General features: G+C 39.1%; 1 protein-coding gene across 1 annotated transcript in view; it reads right to left on the bottom strand.

Annotated features, from left to right (window-relative positions):
- The window catches only part of LOC134160128 (uncharacterized), a 95,027-nt gene extending 79,847 nt beyond the window's left edge, over positions 1–15,180 (bottom strand). Inside the window, exons 1-8 of the mRNA XM_062611803.1 lie at positions 15,133–15,180; positions 13,452–13,612; positions 11,873–11,943; positions 9,770–9,935; positions 8,724–8,855; positions 7,717–7,906; positions 6,887–7,014; positions 1,120–1,223 (exon numbers count right to left, since the gene is read on the bottom strand). Coding sequence (XP_062467787.1) covers positions 1,120–1,223; positions 6,887–7,014; positions 7,717–7,906; positions 8,724–8,855; positions 9,770–9,935; positions 11,873–11,886 — 734 coding nt within the window. The 5' untranslated portion in view covers positions 11,887–11,943; positions 13,452–13,612; positions 15,133–15,180. The remainder of the gene's footprint in view (positions 1–1,119; positions 1,224–6,886; positions 7,015–7,716; positions 7,907–8,723; positions 8,856–9,769; positions 9,936–11,872; positions 11,944–13,451; positions 13,613–15,132) is intronic.
- Between the last annotated feature and the right edge of the window lie 4,623 nt (positions 15,181–19,803).

Genomic DNA, 19,803 nt, shown 5'->3' on the forward strand with positions numbered 1-19,803 from the left:
AAAATACTAAAACTGAATTGAGTAGCTTTTATTTCCTCTGTTTTTCTAGACCTTATTTAAGTAGAAAAGTTACAGCAGCACGACAGACAATACACATTTCAGCTCTTAAGAGTCCCTCTGTAAACATTCTGTACCTACCTCCAATACTTGTGAATGGACATTTTTGCATTAACTAGAAAGCAGTTAAAACTAAACTGGATAAAAGCACCTGCATCAAAGTAGGAGAGTAGTCTACATGGGATTCATTTTAGCTCCCAAAGTTAATAACCTTGTCCTGAGTAAAATTAGCCTGAAGGTATTGCATAAAGAAGAAGGGTAGTTAGATTCTAATATAGAAGAATGCTAGCATGACTAATTGTCAACAGGTGAGAATCAACAAAAGCCAACAAAATTTGCACTTTTTACATTAAGATACTGTTTCAGACATAAAACCTGGCATTAAATTAACTTCAAAGAGGCTGATGACATTTTGTAGTGAAGCCATGTAAAAAATTGTTTCTTTGTTCACACTTTTCAGACTATTGATTTCAGAGGGAGAAATAAACTGTATAGATTTTAATAATACCGGATTAGTATTTCTGACAGTCTCAAACTGCTGGATCAGAGCTACTCCTGACTGCAGAGGAGTGAGGCCCCTGATCTTTAAAGCTGCTGTTCAGTGATTGGTATAAACCATCCTGAGATCAGGCTGCTACTGAAAGGTGTGGCTGTACCACGTCTATACTCCCAGCCTAACATTTGTCTCCTCTTGTGTACCAATGGCACTGAAGGTACAGACCTAGGTAAGCTTTTTCACAACAAATGGAGTAGCAGCATTGTTTTCCATCTAACCCATGACTCAAGTTTCCTTTTCACATTGTTTCTGAAAGAAGAATTCTGTCTGTAGGAACAAGCATGGGATAAGAAAGTCTATTTTGCACACAACATACATTCAGTAAGGAGAGAATAACATCCTCCTGTCACATAAACAAGATTTGCAATACATATTCTTCCTTTACAGTGCTGCAAATTCAAAGCCAACATTTGGGCATGGATTTAAAACATTCATCCATTTTAAATATTTACAAGAAAAAATCTTTTCTATTTTTTTTTTAAATACAGTTACTGACAGGGCCTTACCAGTTGTCTCTGCATTTAAACGAAGATCTTTGCCATACTGCTTTTAAGGCTTCAAGAGAAAGATGTCGAAGCTCAAACACAAGAGTCATGAAAAGGTCTGCAGTCTGCACAAGAGCACAACAACAAATACAATATTACTGGATCTTTTGTCTTTTTTTAAGATTATTTTCATTTGCCCATACACTATCAATCACATTCTTATTTTGGCCTCAGTACAAGCTTTCTGGAAAACGGTACTTTAAAGGCTAAATAGTAGATGTGTTCCTCTGAGACCTGATCCAAAGTTCAAGGGAGATAGATCTTACTACTTGAAAAATTAGCAGAATGTTAAAAACAGTAGCTTGTATGTTCATTTTAACCTAACTTTATGGTGTACAAGTTTTAATCATGGTCTATGCCATATAGATTAACTTCAATTCTTTATTCACTTCAGATGTTAAAAGCTTAGGCATAGGACTACCGCTCTGCTTCCAAAGAAAACATTTTTTGTCATGTAAAAATCATGCAAATACAGTATAATTCCACTAAGTCACATTTCCAAAGATCTGGAGAGAGACTTAGTTTGACTTCCTGACCTTCCAGGAGCTGTTTCCAAAAGCAATGAAAAATTGGAACAACTCAGTGCCAGTATTTGGTATTAATTCAAGACAGCCAAGATATTTTCAGGAAAAAGAAGCCGTCTTTCAGTAAGAAGATGGAGTAATTTCTTATCATGTTGTTAGACAGGCTGAGGGAATAACTTGTCAGATCCAATGCAAACACACTTTATATTTTTGGTTTTTTAGGACTTCTTTCTTCACCAAATTGAAATTTATTCTCGTACATAAAGCCCTACCTAGGTATTAATTCCAGTAACATTTATAATTGCATAGTTAAAATTTAGTTAGATCCACATGTATTCCATCCCATCCCAACATTACTTTTAAGGTCTATTTTAAAAATACCCTCTGGGCAGCATGATTAGGTGAGCTGAGGAGGATCACAGATGCTATCACAAGGAGCTGCATGTGAGCTGCGGCTGAGCTCAGGTGGCTCATCAGTGCAAGACCACAGCACAGTTCAAGATAAAACTGCCAGATTGATCTATTTCCAGGTGATATAATTTTAGACTGTAGACTGAATGACTTCATTCTGCTTTATTCCTTTGACCAGACAAGCTCCTGTCTAATAACTCAGTGCAAAATGTTGCAGAAAACCAGCTGGTTTTACTTCCTAACAATAAAACTTCTGAATGAACTGTCTAGTTAGAAGGGCTGTTGCACTGAAATCGAGCTGTCAGATAAACAATAACCTCATTGCAAATTCCTCCATTTGTAGTATCATAACAACAAACTCTATGCAAATTTGGTTCCCATTCCAACCATATCGTGGTTTAAACCCAGTCAGCCATAAATCACACAGTCACTCTCTCACTCCCCCCCCTTTTCTTCCCCCCACTTGAAAGAATGTAACTCTCACCGGTTGAGATAAGAAGAGTTTAGTAACTAAGGTATAACACAAATCACTACTGCTACCACCAACAATAATAATGATAAAGGAGATAACAAGGGAAGAGAATACACCCACCGACCGATAATACCCAGCCCGACTGAGCACCGACCGATACCTAGTCCAACCCTGCAGTGAACTAGCCCTTCCGGGTAACTCTTAGTTACATCCTGGGCATGACGTGCTGTGGTATGGAATACTTCTTTGGCTAGTTTGGGTCAGGTGTCCCGTCTCTGCTTCCTCCTGGCTTCCCCTCCTCCCTGGCAGAGCATGAGACTAACAAAGTCCTTGGTCAGACCAAACAGCAGTGTTATCAGCGCTGTTCCCAGGCCGAAAGTCAAAAACACAGCACTGCACCAGCTACTAAGAAGGAGAAAAAAATGACTGCTACTGCTGAACCCAGGACAAACCACTAAATGAAACATAAGGAAGCCTGGGTTTTATTCTACATAGAAGCTTGTTTTTCCTTCTATCTGCATGACTTACCATAGCTCTGTTTAAAAACATATAAACAAACAAAACCTCTGAAAGCATAAACATGGTATAGTTTAGATTGGGGAAGGTAAAACAGCGAAATGCTTCCCAACAAAAGTGTTTCTATTTATGATACATTTAAACAGTCTTCGAAAGTTTGACATTTTATTTGCTGCCAAGTATAACTCGATGTAATTGTAAGGGAGGTTGCTTTGAAAATGTGTTCAAATGTACATCTTTGGTTTTGCCTATTGATTTATGTTCTCAATGAAAGTGTGAGGCCTTCTCTCCTGTAAATTTATTATATCTCTTTGGAATTACATAGCCATCTCTTCTGTATGGAACTTCTGGTTTTCAGCTGTCTGATTTCTTTTTTCAATTATACATATAATAAACAACAAGTGACTTCCTTGAATTGAAGACCAAGTGTGAAATCAGATGGAGGTGACATACTCTTCTCTCTTAAGTCTACTGGTTGAACAGCTGTGGTTATTCTCTCCCTGTCATGGCATAACTTTCCTTCTTCCTGATCCTCATTGGTTCTTTCTTGTTTGGTGTCTTACTTTGTCAGTCAACCTTATTTCACCCACAATTTCAGGAAGGATGTAATTGTGCCTGGTTATCGACCAGGTTTAAGTGAACTAAGAGGACATTCCCAGCATTATCTTCTAAGGCTTTCCAGTTCAAAGCAGACAAAGACCTCTGTTCCTGGTAAAGTTATTATACAGAAAAAGAAGAGCTCAATTTCAAAAAGCAAAATCATCATGTAACTACAGTATCTTAATTCATCTTGATAATCAGAACATCTTTCTTACCTGGGAAATTCTGTTATATACTTCCTATACCACAAGTTTGAAATGCAGACATCGTAACACCCACCTAGGTAGTACCTAGCAATTAGAATGACTTGTGAGAAAAACAGCTGGTGAAACCATGCCCTCTTTTGGGTCTGACTGTGACACAGGAGTTGGGCAGAGTGAATCTGACATACTCTTGCCCACATAAGGCATTATACACAGCCACATTCACCAGAGCTTCCAATACAGCATTAAAATCCAGAGACACAAAGGTAAATGCAGGCCCCAATAGAAGCTGTGTGACAGGCTTCCTTCAAGCTTCTCCCCATCCCTTTGACCATTCTTTGTCAGTATGCAGCTTGTTCACTTAATGGTCCATTAGCTAATCTACATTCACATTGAAATTCAATCTTGTCTCATAATAGCATTAAAAAATTAAACAACAACTTTGCTTCCTTGGAAATGACACAGTCTCCACCTCCATTTTCTCATCCCTTCACTGTTTTTCCTGGAGTTGAGGATTTTCCCTTCCATTTATTCTTGGGTTTATGTCCTGAAAGAAATGCATAATCTCACCTCATTCAGAGGCAACAATAAAAGGACAAACAAGCTATACATGCATAACAGTGGAGCTGTCTCCCAGGCAACGATGTGGGCATTCCCACAACTTTTTTCCTGGCCCAAAGGGCATTTTATCGGTTGGAATGAGGGATACTAAAGATCCCCTTTGAAATGTCTCATCAAACAGAAGGAACACACTGAAACAGTGAAAATGGCTGACAATCAATTGAACTCTGTGCTGGGACCCACATATGATGAATAATTCACCTCTGGTTTAGGCAGTGTCACGGACAGCAGCCACTTGTGCTAATCTTAGTAATTTACAAAACAAATTTCCCACACATGAAGTCAGTGGGCCTCTCTGGTGACAGAAGTGACATCCCACTGGTACTGGGAAAAATTATCTACTGCTCTTTCAAAGAATTGTTCAAAAGAAAGCAGGATTTAGAGAAAGTTTCCCAGGTCCACTACAGTCATTAATTTTTCTCAACATTTTCCAAGCAGTATGTATCCCTCTAGTCCACCCAAAGAGTCTGCTTTTATTCTACATTAGCAAGAACCATTGTGTTTATGGCTCTGTTAGCTCTCTGCAGCCCAAGTCTCCCTAGCATGCACCTAGAGAAGATGGCAGACATGCTCATAAATCAGAGAAACCTATTGCATATGCTACCACCCAGAAAGGCCACCTGCTTTCTCCTCAGCCCTGTGCTGAGGTCTTTGTCAAGCTGTGATACCAGGTCAGTCTGATGATCACAATTTAATAGGTTGGGAGTAACTGCTAACGGTTGTGATTTATCACAGCTCACTGAAGTTGCCCACTTCAGCTTTTGTGACTATGATCCTCTTCCACTCTGTGCCTTTGCCTTAAGTCTCACACCACATTACACAAACACTTACTTGTGCTTACTAATCACAGCTAACATTAGGAGAAAGGTGAATATCCATAGTATTTTAATTTCTAAATAGGCATCACTGGCCTGTAGAGCTGTAACCCAGCATTATACTCTTCTTTAGTCCCATAAAGCCTGTACTCCATCTCCCTGTATCTGTGTCCCCCCTGAGGAACAGACAAGGCAAAGCTTTTTATTTTTGCATGGGACTTAACCTAGAAAAGGAAGGTGATGTGCATCTGAAGCTTTTTGTTAACATCACTTGTACCTAAGTGGGTTTACAGGAGCAACCACAGCCCTGTTGCACATGAAATAACCTTGCTCGAAATGACGAACGACCTAACAAGACAAGAACATCAGAGGACAGGGAATAGATCAGGAATGAGTTGACTAAACTAATCAGTGGCAAATTCATGGAGGCACGAGTTCAGTGTCTTCCCCATTAGACCATACGTATTTTCTGGTAATATCCTGACCATGACTGACTTAAACGCAAAGTAGGCTCTTCTATTTGCAAAACTGACTTTTTTTTGTTCAAGATAGGAACTTCACTACTAGCAAGAATCACTCCATCTGAAGGATAATAGGATACGAAGCACCCTTTCTTTTAGGTCACTGCCCTCAGTTCAACTTGGGTCAGCAATGATGAAGTACCACCATCTGTTGGTCCTTCTGCACTGTATATAATAGGTGTTCTTGATAATCTCCAAACTTCACAGAAGATGGGGTGTTCATTGCAAAGGCAGTGATAAATTCTAACTGATCCAGCTGCTGTCAGCTATCAAGAGAAATTACAAGACCTAAGCGAGCTAAGGAGACAGGCAGACCCTCATCTAGAATTATGGTCATTACAGAAAAAAAGTTAAGCCACTGGTCAGTTCCACATGACCAGAATATTCCACCCTATCTTAGTAGCATTCACCCATGAAAATTATTTAGATCAGAAGAGATTCTCTCTGGACCCAAGCAGCATCCCCAAAAAACACAGTGGTCATTTCTAGAATTCATCAGCAACACATGGAACCAACCAGCCAACATACAGAGGCAAGGGTTTCATGTGCAAAGGGGAGGGGATGAGGCAACAGCAGGTCTGCAGAACTCAAATAAACATGGAAAAAACAACACTACCAAGGGTAGTATCCCACACTAAAGCTGCAGAAAAGGGTTTTTACAATTAAGCATCAGTGATAAGCCACACTAGACACTTTTTTTGTTTGATTTTCCAGAGCAAAACAAAAAAAAACCCAAACATTTTCTTTCCAGTTAATTTAGAATACAGTTCAAAATTTCTTTTGCACAGTATTCCAGGGCCATGTGACATTTTGACTCTTCAGTTTATTTTTATATAGGAAAAAAAAGTATATTCAATATATTTTTATATAGGACACTTCAAAGCATTATATCTTCCTGCAATACCACATCAAAAAATGCCCCAAACAATGGAAGGCTTCAGTATTCACAGCTTGCTGTCCTCCTAGTCACTTCTTACCTGTGTAGGAGAACCCTCAGACCACAAGGGGCCTGATAAGGAAATGGAGGTTATGTGTAAAAGCTTACCTCAAAACTTGTACTATGTGCTAAGCAAAGCTTCCACACTAGTTCAGTCACTTCCCCGCCAGTGACCTCCCTCTCAGTTTCTTCTCTTTCATAGAGCATGTTGGTCACATACAGATCCTCAGAGTCCACTGGAAAGACATAATGAAAAATAGTGGTTCCTGCCTATTAAGGTTAACTGTAAATGCTAGGAGAAAGTTTCTCTCTGAGCCTTTATTTCTACATGTAAAAATCTGTCTGGTCTCAGTAAAGCCAAAGGATGAATATGAATGCCTGCAGTCAGGATGAATTTAAGAACTGAAGAAAGGCCTAAGGACAAGTATGACCTGAAAGAAACAGAGAGACAAGACAGAGGTGCCTGAAAAAAAGTGTCACTTTACATCAATATCCATCTTTTAATGGACATACTACTTCATATTCATCACCTTTTCCAGTTTTATTACCTCTCTTGCTCCCTTCCACACTTCAACCTCCCAAAAAATCAACAGGAGATATAGATGCCAAGGAAAATAAATGGCTCAGCTCTTAACCTCTTCCTGAGGAAGAATTCTGTCATCTTATGCCACATAACTATAAAGAAGAAGTCCTGGAAATTTGGATTTTCCTTTTAAGAAACCACTATTTGGAAGCAGTCAAAAAAAAACAAAACAAAACAAAACAACACAACAACAGAACAAACTAAACCAACCCTACAAACCCCAAAATGTTTCTCAACATCTAGAGCTCAACTTTAACATTTTTCATCAGAGAAGCATCCACTGACTTCAGTAAGATCACCCTCCCATGATAGTTCTAGGAAGTAAATTTACTTTATTTTAGCAGAAACATGTTACCTTTTCTATACAATGTTTCTGTTTCCACTTGAAAGAGTGTCAGTGAAGACTGTGTCTGTGTCTTTGCCCCACCACTCTTCTGTGAGGACAGCGTAAGCAGGTTGGACTCAGTACATTTGGCCTCTGCCAGGACTCCATCCTTAATGCTCTGAACACACTCCAGTTTGGAGGACAGGATCTTCTGCTCAGACTGTGAAGAACAGATACTTCAGATAAAGTCCTGATGACCTATTTCAGCCTGCCCAGTTCTTTCTCTCCTAATTTCACAGAGGATTCCAGTTCTGTCATACAGTCTCTTGCCTAGACCTTTGGCAGCACCCACCCTGTGAAGGTTAATACATTATTTTCAGTCTAGTTCCTCCACCACTAAAATGCAATTGCTAGTAACTTCCAGCATCAGATGGTCCCAATTCAGTTCACAAAGCATCAGTGTTAAGCAAATGTTTTTGGTCAGCAGAGCTAAGAAAAGCAAAAGGCTGGTAAATTGTAACTAGCTAGTACAATGCAAGAAACTAGTAATATTCACCTAACAAGAATGACACAAGATAGAAACATTGACTGTATTTGCTGTGGACAGTGGAAAGCTGCAAGTCTGGCTTTTAGATAAGCTTCAATCTTTTCCAAAGTTTTCTGCAAACACAATTTTCTCTGCATAATGTATTTTTCCTATCTACATCTCTCTATTTCTCTTTCATGATCTACTTTCAGTTTACAACTCTAATACATTTTAATGACAGAGTTTGACCCAGGCACGTAACAACTTGCATTTCTACTATGATGTTCATCAACTACAATGCAAATTTGCAATAAAAAACAAAATCTATGAATAATAGGCATTAAAGGGGCAATGATATTCATCATTTCTTTGATGGGAATTCATGTTTGGGCACACACAAATATAATTTGAGCATAAATGACTATTCAAAAAATGTTTTCATTTACATTTTGACTCTTCAGAGAAATTAAAAGTCCTTGTGGAAGAATCAGTGTCATTCCCCAACACTTACATGAGGAAGAACCACAGATTGCACAGAAGTAAAGCCAGAATACCGATGCGAGCAGAGGTTTAAGTCCCTTGTCTTGACAAAAACAGAACCTTTCCGCTGATACCTGGTTGGGCATATTCCCAGAACATCCACCTAGTAACAAATGTAGTGTTGAATCACACATACTGCACACACACAATACAAGCATGAATTATGGCCTATTACAATTGATTTTAATAATTGCTTTTTTGTAATAACAATACAACAGAGACCTAAGTTCTCCCTTGCAGGACACTGGCTCTGCCACAAAAGACATGGAAAGGCAAATAATGTTAAAGACCTTGGTCAGACTTTATAATAGCCAGGGTTTGAGGATTTGTTTAACTTCACTGTGTTATCTTGCATTGGATAATTTATAGACATGAGCTTTTTTCATTTAAGATTCTGTTGGTTTGCAGGGAAGCATTACTTCAGAAGAACATTTCTACTCAGAAAAGAAGTACATATGGGTGTCCCAAACCTGACTGCGTAACATCCATTTAAGCACTGATAAGTACCATAGCCTGAGAATGAGGAGGTGCACATCACACTGAAAGTCAATCTAGAGACTGCTCTTCATAACAGAAGTAGTGCAGGCACTGAGCTATCTCAGCTGCACTCATGTCAACACAAGGGCAGCAATGTGGTACTCTGGACTATTCCTTCAGTGTAACACAGCAGAATTTGAGCTTCAGTATGGAAAAAAATGCAAAGAGCTCTTGAGAAGCCTGCTCTTAAAACCTCCTAAAATTAATGAAAAAATCACAATGAATCATTATGAACAATGAATACTGTATCTTCCCCAGAGAACAAGTAAGGCTCTGATGTCACTGCTCCTCAACCCTCAACATGATTGCAAATTGTAGATCATTTCTAACATTCACTATAAAAAACCATCAACTACCACCACTGGTTGCTGACCAGTCACCGAGTGGCAAAAACCTTTAGTTATTTTGCAAAGGGAATATACTTAACGTATCCAAAGGCTAACAACCACCCTAGAACATGACCTCTACCAGTGGTCTCACCTCTTCAACAACTGTACTAGCAGTGGATGCTTGTGATGTCTGCAGGACACTGAGAATGCCTCGCTTTATGTTCAGAGCCCAGGTCTGTTCACTCCTCACAGGACAGAGCTTCATAACTTTCCCATCATGGAAAGAAAAATGAAGAGGATGCTGTTCTAGTACTTCCCTGCAATAAAACAGTTTTTAGTTTCTTACTTCAAACAGTGGCTGCAAGTCAGTTCATGGCATTAGATTCAGATTTTCTGAACAGAGCTGTTCTTAGAAAAGGGATCTGTCTTATTTTCTACCTCCATTCTTTATAATAAGCAGCTCAATCCGACACCAGGAGCCTTTAAAAACCCACACAGACAAAAAAAAACAAACCCAACCCTGTCAAGACAATCACTGCATCTTTGACATAACTGTAACACTTAAAGCAAACTCCTTACAAGTAATTATACTTAATGGCAATAATTCTTGTTTAATATGAGAGAAATTCCATTTTATGATTTAGCATTGGTAAGCATGTCTCAGTTGCAAAGCAACTGCATGTAATCTTTATCATTACTCTTCAGCTGTGACACACACAAGAACAACTGCTTTCCAATCAACCCATATCTTCCTGCTCTCTAGGTGCTCTATCCCAAAGTTATTTGTTGTAAGTACACTCCCTGATTGCTTTTGCTATGCCAGATTAAGAGTAGTCTTTTCTACTTCTGCATAAGGTAATTTAAAAACAGATCTTCACTCCTAATATAACGTACTTTAATCATATATTTCCCCTTCAAATGGGGAAAAACAAGGCATCCAAAGGAAGAATTCTACAGTAGCCCAAAGGTCAGCTCCCATACAGCTAGAAACAGAGTTCATATGAACACTAACTGTGGAACTAACTGCTCATCTAATCAACTGGTGAACAAAGACAGTGTAAGAGAAAAACATGTAATGCACCAACACCTGGATAAAGTCTTTCAAGGAGAAGAGGCCGTGCACATGGGATAATGGCTTCTGGACTCCTAGGCAACTGTGATTGCTTTTGCTACTATTTGTGGAAATTACATGCATGTTTAGAGGACAAGCTAGACCACCGTATATTCACAATAGGCTGAGGCAAATGCTAATAAGGTTCACTCATCTGAATAATTATTTTCAACAACCAAGCTTCACTGGATGCTTTCTTTGCTACCTCTGATTGGCTTCTCTGCAGAGAACAAGACACAACTGCTCTTACATCTGTGAAAATCCTGCAAAGAATTTCACAGATGTGCATTTCCTCTGATTTGACCCTAATACCACTACCCACACTGTGGAATCTAAAGCTTTTCCTGATTAATATAAAAAGCAATGCATTTATTCCAAATTTGCTCTTTTCAATCCTTCAAGTTGAGTCAATTACCACAGCTCTCAGTGTCTTTAAATGTTGAGAATCCAAGTGATAGGACAAAGAGGAAGATTACAAGGGTTAGCTTAATCAGACAACAGAACTCCCTTTTTCTGATGACACAAGAGCCATCAGCTCTCTGGGAAAATACCAAAGCTCCACAGTTTGAAGAGACCTTTTTGTGCAGGCATCTTCACTAGAGTCTATACCTTTGCAAGTCAGAAGAAAACACACTGACATATGTTGTGAATGAGCAACTAAACCCAGAAACATAAATGGAAGAAAATTACATTAGATGAAAAATGCAGTTTAAATAAAAAAAAAAAAAAACTAAAAAAAAAAACAACAAAAAAAACACCCAACCCCACAATGTTTTGCATCATGAGAATCCTCCAAACCAAGAACTTCTGAAAGGTACTTCAAAACTCAACAGCCTGTACAAGTAACAATTGCTGCTCAGAACTGGAGAGCTATTCATGCCCATGGCATGGGGGTTGGAATTAGTTGATCTTAAGGTCGTTTCCAACCCTAACTATTCTATGATTCTATGACTTATACACACTGCTGGCCAGCTAGAGGCTTGATAACTTGTACCCAGAAAAATTATAATTGTTTACTCACCAAATCTTTTTTACATAAAAAAGGATCAAAATTAGGTTAAAAAAAACCTTTTTGGACCAAATGCTGCTAAGCCATAAAGCTTCAAAAATCCAAGAACTAGACCAGATTAGACATTTTTCTACCTTAGACTGTCCATTTGCTTCAGAGGCTCCTCTCTGGATGCAAGGTTTTTCTTAATCTGTACATCTTGCACCTAGGAATCAAGATTATAGAGCAACAAATACCATTGTCAACAGGAACTTGTGGACTTTGCCACATTAGGATATCTACACAGAGCGTCACAGACTATGAAAAACCATTCAGTGTGGCAAGCAACACAACTGAAACAGCCACATCTTCAGGTTGCATATCCAAGGTAGTTTCCAGAAATTTCTTCTACAAAGAAGTTTCACTCACTATTAAATACATTTTATACAGCACTATTATATCCTTTTCATTTTCAATACAGAAGCAATCATCCGCTATGGGGTACAGCAGATAGACATAAGTCCTTTCTACTCCAAATGAGAAGCAAAATGACTAGCCACGTCAGTGGACTCTTGCGACTATGCCTGGTGAAGTTCCTCAGTGGTCAGTAGCTTTCACAGCTTGCTTACACTGAATTCAGAGGAGAAAATGCATACCTAAGTACATTACAGAATTTCCTAACGTACTTCCAGTTTGGCTGGTTGCGGTAAGGAAGAACTGTTCTCAAAGGGTAGATTAGAAATGGTGGCTATCTGCCCCATTTTAAGAACAGCACAGACTGCAACTATTAGCCCTTCTTTTTTCTTAATATCTTCTACTTTTATTTATAAAGACAAGCATTCAACTACACACCATCTTGCACATCTTAGGACGCTTCATATTAAGATAACATGTTAGAAGTTGGGGAATCCTGCCACTGATATTTCAAGGCAGAAGAAAGTGATTCAATCTGAAGACAATATACTCAAATTCTCATTTTTCATGTAAAGTCACAGGACCACAGACCAGTTAATTTTATCCATATGGCCATGTTAGGACAGGGATAACTATCCTATTCTTTATTGGCCTCATGTGTATGTGTATACAGTACACACGTCAATCCCTGGAGAACCTATGTATTATCCCTTCTGTTAACCTGGGGGAAAACCAAAGTAGATGGGAGAAGTTTATTTTCCATGCTCCCCCTGATAAACCACGATGGTTCTCAAACTGGCCTACCACAGGGGTCACCCCCGAAAAGTCCTGTAATCTGAAACTGCTCTGATCTCCTGTTGAGATCAACAGAGTGTTACAAGACTGGATTTGACACCAGGTTAGGAATGGCACCAATCCAGCACATCACCCAAGTTTCTCAAGTTCTTTTTGAAACACCTGCTATATTTAAATTACTGCCACAGATCTGAAAGTGCTTAAAAATAAACAAAGTTCCTTTCAAAGGGCCTAGCTTCATCTCCAGTTCTGCCTTCATGTAACAAAACAGTGAAACTGCCATGCCACTTAGGAAATTAAAGATCAATTTACTTAATCTGCCCTTTCAAAACTGGCAAATATTTAATTTGAAGCCATATCACATTAAAGCAATTCTGCAACTCTAATTAGGAGATCCAGAATTGAACTTGCTTTTAATTACAAGAAAAAAAAAAAGTTTGTAATGTAGCAGTCAGTAATTGCAACAAACAATACAGCTCCACGTCAGTTCATCCCCATCACTCAAGCGATTATGACAATACTCACTTTCAAAACCAGCTGGCAATTCCCCAATACCTCAATGATCACTGTGCTCTCCAAAGAGATGCCACTGCTTCTGTAAATATTTCCCTGCAAGAATGTGTTGGTGACTGCTGTATACCTGTAGCTGTATCTAGCCCTTCTGGGGAAGTATGATGTACTGTGTCCTAGGAAATAAATGAATGGAGTTTTAGTCTAATAGGCTTCCCCATGCTCCCCCACTCCCATCTTTTTTTTTTTTTTCTACTTTTAAATCTTTTGGACACTGAAATCAGCTAAACAAGGGGCTGGATATTCAGAACGTTCCCTTCCCACTTGGACTTACAACTGAAAGGTTTCCAAAAGCACCATGCATGCTACAATTAGCTCTTGTATGGGATGGGAAAAGAATTTCTAAGAGCAGAAAAACAATGCAATGCATTTACGGCATGATGCTCTTTTGATGCCTTTCGGCAGCAAAGCAGGACCTTTGCAACAGCAAGATGAAAAAGATCTGCTGATGCATTCAGTGCTTTTCATGCCCATGCTCTGAGCTATATGTAGGCAGACGAACTAAACTGTGGCTTTTAAAAAGCTTTGGTTTTTAAAGCCTGCCCAGTAAGATCTGGGCTGAGCAAGAGAAAGCATGAGAAGACAAGGATTATTTGTATGCATATGAAGACATTGGTAATGACTTGGCAAGTGTTCATGGGTAACACTGTCATCTAGTAAATATAGCATCAGACACCCTCATATATCGCTGTATTCCTCTAATAAAAGGATATTCTCTTTCAGACCAGGTGATAAGAATTAACCTTGAAAGGATGAGAAGATAAGTCATAATACCTTCACACCATATGGGCAAGATTTTAACACAGGGTCCCTAAAAAATAAGGCATCATGGTATAACCCTAAGTGGGACCACTGAAGTGCAGAAGAGGGGAAATGTTAAAGGAAATACGCTCCCTTCCCTCAGATACAGAGGGCAACACCTAGGAAAAGTGACCACTGTGGCTCCTATAATAGTTTTTTCTCTGCCTCACAGAAGCAGTGCAACACTTAAGCGCTTTCAATGACAAAGCCACACAGAGATGAAGTAATGTTGAATAAACTAAGAGTCTCTGAGCCACACTGTCTGTGTATGTAGCTACGAGGCCAGGGCAAGATCTTCTTGGAGGCAGAATATCCATGTGCTCCCTTTGCTGTTACACTGAAAACCACTTTGCACATTCAATTACCTGCTGGCAATGCAAATGAGAACCATAAGTCATAAACTACATCTCAAGAAGTTCAATCAAACCTTTCCAAGTCAGTTCAATATCCTGTCTACCCATTTGCTCCTCCTTTCCAGAATGTAAGTTTTGTGCCCACTTACTGAAGGAGAAGGCTTTCTTCATGCCTCTTTCAGTATGAAAGGAGCCAACACTGGGTACTAGTAACAAAGACACTCATACATGGCTGGGGTTTGTCCTGCACTTGTTTAGTAGTGTGCACTTGTTTAGTAGCTTCTGAACTCACAGAATGTGAACTTTGAGCAGGTCTGGGCCTCGGAAAGCTTAGTGGAACTTCTCCACTACTTCCATGAGTGCTAATCATTCAGACTTAAGTATTGCTCTTCTAAAAACACAACATCCCTCATGAAGAAGAGTTTTCAAATCCCTCCTTCCTTATCACATACAAGGCCTGAATACTGTCTTGTTTTACTCACCTACACACTCCACAAAACAGGAAGCTCCATAACTTAAACTCTTCAAGGAGCCTGCAATGACAAGTAAGATAATAGAAAAACACTGAAAATTTGTGTGTGGCTCAGGACAGACCTGCTGCTTTTCAATGACAATGAAATTAACTGAAACCAAAGCACGGCCCTCAAAATCAAAAGCCCATGAGAGTTTTGCTACTGAGTATCCAGGAACAAGACTTCGCTCTCGCCCCTTTTCACATGCCTATACCACACGAGCACATACATAAAGGAATGACATGCCTTAGTGTATTTATTGAGGTAGGTATGGAAATGCAACAATACCACAGATTACCAAGCAAATATAAAAAAAGGGGTCTTAATCCAATTAAAAAAGGCCTGATCCTGTACTGACAGCACTCCCTGGCACTCAACTCTGCAAATTACCTGAAGTCCTAGATATTGATAGGAACGTGCATAATGGCAAGATCAGTCAGATCCCAGGTGCTCATATGCACTGCAGTGATATGTGAGAACAGCCAGTATCAAGTATGTGATCCTGCTGCATTTCAACACATAGCACTTGTATCATTGCAAAAGAAACGCTTCTTTATTAAAAAACATATATTGCATAATTTAATTAGTACTAGAACCATTCAGTCCTAAACTTGCCAGTATTAATAAATTCCTTAAAAAGAAATTCCACAGGAAGTCCAACAACAGTACAACAGCCCCCAACCTCTATGCTGGTCTATACGCTAATGTACCTCTCTGTTAAGCAGTAACTAACATCCCTGTGTTGCTCACCTTCATCTCCCACTGGAGATAGAAGCTAAAAGAGCCTCTTTATTCTGGTCCATGATTCTGGATGTTTTATATATGCTCTATGCCTGAAGAAAATGCTCTTGTTAAACTGCAACATTTAAAATCCACATTTGTATTATTTATTGGAACCATATTTTGGCAGGAGAAAAGAAGTGAATTCACTGGTTTTGGAACAAAAAAAAAAGGAAGGGTTTGTTTCTTCAGCTCAAGCTTATATGCACTTTTATTCCCAAGTTAAAATTTAAGTTTCTGGAGACCAGAATTACATTTTTCTTGAAAAGACCTTATCCCCACATTCATATTTTCTTCCCAACAAATGCTCCTTTTTACTTTGCAGAATCAATTCTCTGTACAAAAATTCAGATTTTACCTTTATAAAGTACACACAAAAATAACACGGTATTCAAGCAAACTAGTGCTATGGCTATCTGCAAAAGTATCAAACTTTCTAGCATAAAGAGACCAGATCATGTTACATATGAGAATTATCAGTTGACTATTAATTTTTATAAATATACCTATCTATACATAGAACATACGCATTAACTTTAAAATTCCAAACACACTGCATGTGGGGAGAAAGAAATACACTAATTTCTTTCCTTGGACAGAAAAAAAATCATCCCTAAGTATCTTGTGGATCACAAAAGAAAAGAGCTATTCTTTCAAACAGTGAGAAATGGCAGTGTTCAATTAATGGGTTTTAAAAAAGAAATGAGTACAACTTATTCAAGAACCTTAACATAAATATGGTAAGACAAACCTGGAAAATTCATCTCTGTTCCATAGCATCAGATTTTCAAGAGGTTGAACTCGGCAGGACCAGATTTAAGAGCTCTCTCAGATCCTGTGTGGATACCTAAAATCCATGCTCAGGATTTTTGAATGTGTTTATCACAGTCAGACAGTGTGACAGGCTGAGCACTCTGGACAATCAGGCACTTTGTTAACATCGTTAAGGTGCCCAAGTTCAGAGTTTCTGCTCTTTTAAAATTTTACATTTTCCTCCCTAATTTATTTCTGTTTTAGAAACAGCATGTGTTTAGCTCTTTTCAGTTGACAAGAGGAACAAAGGACCACACCATTGACATTTCATGATCTAATCACACTTTCCAGAATCCTTCATCTGCCAAGTACCAAAGTGAGCACAGTTTCAGAATATGATACTAATATGTTATTTTCAGGAGAGATACTGAACTGACTGGCACAGTCTCACTGTTCCTGTTGCTTTCCCTAGTAATGCCAAAGGAAGAGGCAATATTTAACTGCACTCCTCTGTAGGTAAGGTGCCCTCCCACCTGTCCTGTACCACCCAGTGAGCTCAGTACAGTGAATTGCTATACCACACTGAAAAGCAAGACAAAGCTTCTACAGCAATTACTGCAAACCTACAACTTGTAACATCACTTACAGGACCTTCAAGTTTTGACAGTAAGATCATTTCTCAACAGAAGTATTTTGCATTGAGAGAGATCAATCTTAGCAGAGAAAAAAGTTTGTTCTACTTACTGCCTGAAGCTCCTATGACCACAGCACAGAGTAAAATGATGGCATGCAGCCCCATGGCCTTTGAAATCACCTCCTCAGTCCAGAAGTTAACAAAACATCAGTTTTCCTCTCAAAGGCACCTCTGAGCAAGGCAGTGAAAGAAAATTTCCTTCACAAAGCAGGAGCTCACTATTTCAACTCCCCTCTTCCAGCCAGAGGAGGGGCTCTGGCAGAGCAGTCTGCAAAGGGGAGGGTGAGCGTGTGTAGTAGGAGGGAGAGAAAGACACACACAAGCATTTACCGAACCTCATTTTAGCCTTTTTGCTAAAAAGGGAAAGAAATTCACAGCTCAGGTCTGAAACTAAATTTAAAAAGCAAACATCTTGCAGATTTCATACAGCAGCTCAGATTTCCTTTGATCAACCCAAAGTAGTAACTGAGAAAGCCCTCTTCTGCCCACAGATATTTTTCCCAATATTCTAATTCTGAAATAGCTTCAAAAGATTTAATCGTGGAAAACTTGCAGCTTGCTGGGTTTGACATTTTTAATCAGTCCTGTAGTAATTCTAACTTTCAATATTAAGATTAGAGCTTATCTGGGCATAGTACATGCTCTGTACGTTATCCTGCAGTCATTCAGCTCTCGAATTGCTAATTATGCCTGTTCTCCACCGCAGTCTGACTTTTAACTATCTATATAGTAATATTTTTCAATATATTTCACACAGCTATTGCAAAATAACCTAAAAGCATAAAACATACTGGTCAGTGGGAATATCAAAATTGGAATTAGAAGGACTTTTTGCCTTATCACAACTCTCTTACATAACCCAAGAGCAACAAGCTACAAGCAGTGTTTGTGTGCTGAGCATTTGTAGCTCTACTCTCTTACTAATAAATCTGACACTTTACAGTAAGTTTTCCCCTTAGTTTACGTTACCCTCATGTATGGCACCAATGTCTGGAGTCAGCAGAGTACATGAATAGGTCCTTAACTTTAAGCATAAGCACACCCCAAAAAATAAGTATGTGCTCAAATCTAAATGCCATCTTGGAACAAGACTGGTTTTAGTAATTTCTTCCCCCACTCAAACACCAAAAACTCTTCCAGAAACCTCCTGGCCTCTAAAATAGCCAGACTTCCCTTAGAGAGCTGTGAGCAGGTTTCTCAAAAAAAAAAAAAAAAAATCTTTCTCAGTTACATTTTAATTTTCACCCAGAATAATTCTTGCAGGTTACAGGCAACTCCTTTTTCACAAGGAAGGAGCTTTAGGAAAGAGGTGTCCAGGAAAGATTGTATGAACTATGCTGACAGCCTGTATCCAAAGTCCCTGAAACAGAGCTGAGTCTAACCAGATGGACCAAAAATGTCAGACCTGTTCACAAGACTGCAGCACATCAGATTCTGAGACACCTCAAGGGTGCTGCACATGTGGAGACAAACAGCACTGCATGTATGTCTTAAGATGTGGCAAAACAGCCTGTTTCTAGAAGGTTACACAACAGGCATCACACTGAAAAAATGGTCTCTTCTGACAAGCTTTTTGATAAGATGCCATAGTGCATAGACATGTTTTACAGCTTCAAGACAAATACTGTAGCTACTACAGATATCAGCATTTCAATCACAATTTCTAAAGTAACATCTTCACGCTAAAATAGCTGATGTGTCCTAGAAGAAGGGTTCTCTTTAAAGTTTAAAAATAAACTTTCTCAAAAAATTCAAACAGGGAGCTACAGTTTTCATTTGTAAACACTGGACATTAATGCAGTTATATATACTTAATTTTAAGCACAAGCACTCGTTTTAAACATGAAGGGTCAAATAAATACAGACATATAACACATGCTTGAGCAGAGTTAAGAGAAATTCAACTATCTGTAAGAACAGAGCAGCAACTACTCAGAGGTCTCCATCAGAAGTCACCAGTGACCTCTGTGTCTGAAAACTGGAAAAATCCAGCTTCAGACATCAGCACGATCAGAGAGTAGGTGAGTATCTCCCTTTCTTATACCAAACGGAAGATCAACAGCCAGTAATAGCACTGTGAGCCAAAGACTGAATATTAACATCATAGAATCACAGAATAGTTAGGGTTGGAAAGGACCTTAAGATCACCTAGTTCCAACCCCCCTGCCGTGGGCAGAGACACCTCACACTAAACAATGTCACCCAAGGCCTCGTCCAACCTGGTCTTGAACACTGCCAGGGATGGAGCATTCACAACCTCCCTGGGCAACCCATTCCAGTGCCTCACAACCCTAACAGGAAAGAATTTCCTTCTTATATCCAATCTAAACTTCCCCTGTTTAAGTTTTAACCCGTTACCCCTTGCCCTATCACTACAGTCCCTAATGAAGAGTCCCTCCCCAGCATCTTTAGAG

This window comes from Pezoporus occidentalis, unplaced genomic scaffold (assembly GCF_034315485.1).
Source record: "Pezoporus occidentalis ecotype Australia unplaced genomic scaffold, CSIRO_AGI_Poc_V1 ctg158, whole genome shotgun sequence".
Taxonomy (NCBI): domain Eukaryota; kingdom Metazoa; phylum Chordata; class Aves; order Psittaciformes; family Psittacidae; genus Pezoporus; species Pezoporus occidentalis.